Source organism: Apium graveolens, chromosome 4 (genome assembly GCF_009905375.1).
Source record: "Apium graveolens cultivar Ventura chromosome 4, ASM990537v1, whole genome shotgun sequence".
Lineage (NCBI taxonomy): Eukaryota > Viridiplantae > Streptophyta > Magnoliopsida > Apiales > Apiaceae > Apium > Apium graveolens.
In genome coordinates this window covers 257877395-257879467 of record NC_133650.1, presented here as the reverse complement: position 1 = coordinate 257879467, position 2073 = coordinate 257877395, and the positions used below count along the sequence as shown (strand labels likewise).

Here is a 2073-nt window from a genome sequence, read left to right as displayed (position 1 = left end):
AAAATCAATGTTAAACACTTAAAATTCAAATCCATTAAAAGATTACAACATTCGGTTACAAAATACTACGCTACTAATTATATTGCGATTCTTGAACATTTTTAAGATCTTCTAGTCTACTAGCACACTTTCTTTTATCATGGCCTTCCATTTGACAATAAGTGAACCTTCTTGGTGGCTTCTCCTTTTTACCAATCGATTTTATGGGACTTTTGAAACGAACGTCCTTCTTCCTCCCTTTAGTTTGGGACATAATAGGGTCAAGAATTGGTTCTTCATGAGCACTTGCATTTGGAGCATGCGAATTTCTTTCATAAGATTTAATTCCATCAACGCTCATTCTTTCGAGAATTGGTATTTCTCGATTCATCACTCCAACGGCATAATCATACCGTTCCTTGGATGCAATGCTACTTTGACAAAAACTCATGGTTAACATTGTCATGCTATTACATCGATCGGTTGAGGTCATCTCATGACTTTGTCCAACATCCAAATTGTAAGGCAACACACCATCAACTCTATTGGCATGCATTGTCCACCTCTGGTTTATGTAATACGGGGGAATTTCCCGAACCGTTTCTTAGTGAAGACCGCCAATAGGTGTCTACAAGGTAGCCCCAAATGTTCAAGCATTCTACACGTACACATTACCAAAGAGCTTGCTTTCTCGAATGCCACAAAATAAACATTTATTCTCGTAGGCTCGGGCATGGGCCTATAACAACTATAGTATGTATAAACATCCCCCATTCCCTCCCCTTCTTCACTAACTCGTCGGTCTTTTTCAACAAAGTATTTTGAAGACTCAACCAATTCATCTTGAAATCTTCTAAACATTTCCTTAATGTAGATACAAGAAGCATGATACTCCAATGTGGTATGCAATTTCATGGGAAGTTTTAGATTAGTGGTGATATAATCTTCTTCCTTCTCCCTCATGAATTGCCTTGCCAATGCTTTTTGGGCATTTTCAATGAATTCCTTCAAACCGGTTGCCGAACTCACATACTTATCAAAGAAAGAATTCATCCCCTCACTCCTCGATGTAATATTTTGAAACACCGAAAATTTGTTTCTAGTATATGCAGGAATCCACTTGTGCTTCAACTCATATAACCCATTTAACCATTTATGATCTTGCAAGTGATACTTTTCCACAAACGACGTCCATCTAGCTTCAAAAACACATTCGGTGAGAGATTTATAAATGCAATTGTTGAAGTCCGTCTTGAATTCCGGAAAAGCCGAATAATAATGAGCTAATTTCTCGGGGAATTTTTGACTAATGTACCAAGAACACAATAAATGGGTAGTATTCGGGAGTACAACCGTAATAGCGCTTGCCATGGCTTGATCTTGATCCGTGATTATAGTCAATAGAGGATTATTCCCCACACCTTCAAGCCACGTACGAAAAATCCACTCAAAATTCGACGCGTGTTCATCCCGCGTCAATGCAAACCCAAAAATTAATGATTGATAATGATGATTGACTCCGGTAAATGGGACAAATGGCATTGCACACCTATTTGTCCGATAAGTGGTATCAAAAGCCATAACATCGCCAAAATTTTGGTAAGCCATTATACATCTCGGATCAATCCATACTAGACACTTCAAGTGATTCTCTTCATCGACTTCGGTCCTAATAAAATATTTAGAACCACTTTCTTCATTCAACCTATGCAACAAGTCCAACCCCGCTTGGGTGTCACTAATCTCAAACCTTTTCTTCCTCTCGTCTCTTAACACATTCCTAACATGTTGAACATTGAAACCAACTTTGTCATTACCTCCATGAATGTTACCAATCACATTCATCACTTGACAATTACGAACCCCCGAACCATAAGCGTTTTAATCAAACTACGGGTCGCCGTGTTGACATGTCTTTCTCGTTGTACCAAATTCATCTTACTAGGGGAAACAAGACCGTGGTTGTGTACCAATTCAAGGCTAGTTACCTCCCAGTGACATTTTTTCTTTTGATAATTGACATACATCATCACCTTGCACTCACTTTTAGGAAGAACCTCTCTACGTCGTTTATTTTGACTACTCTCCGCGACG

At 38.7% G+C, this 2073-nt stretch overlaps 1 protein-coding gene across 1 annotated transcript; it reads right to left on the bottom strand.

Annotated features, from left to right (window-relative positions):
* Positions 1-549: 549 nt before the first annotated feature.
* LOC141719552 (protein FAR1-RELATED SEQUENCE 5-like) lies at positions 550-1824 on the bottom strand. The gene has a single exon (XM_074521930.1). It carries the CDS (start codon positions 1822-1824, stop codon positions 550-552), a length of 1275 nt encoding a protein of 424 aa, XP_074378031.1.
* Between the last annotated feature and the right edge of the window lie 249 nt (positions 1825-2073).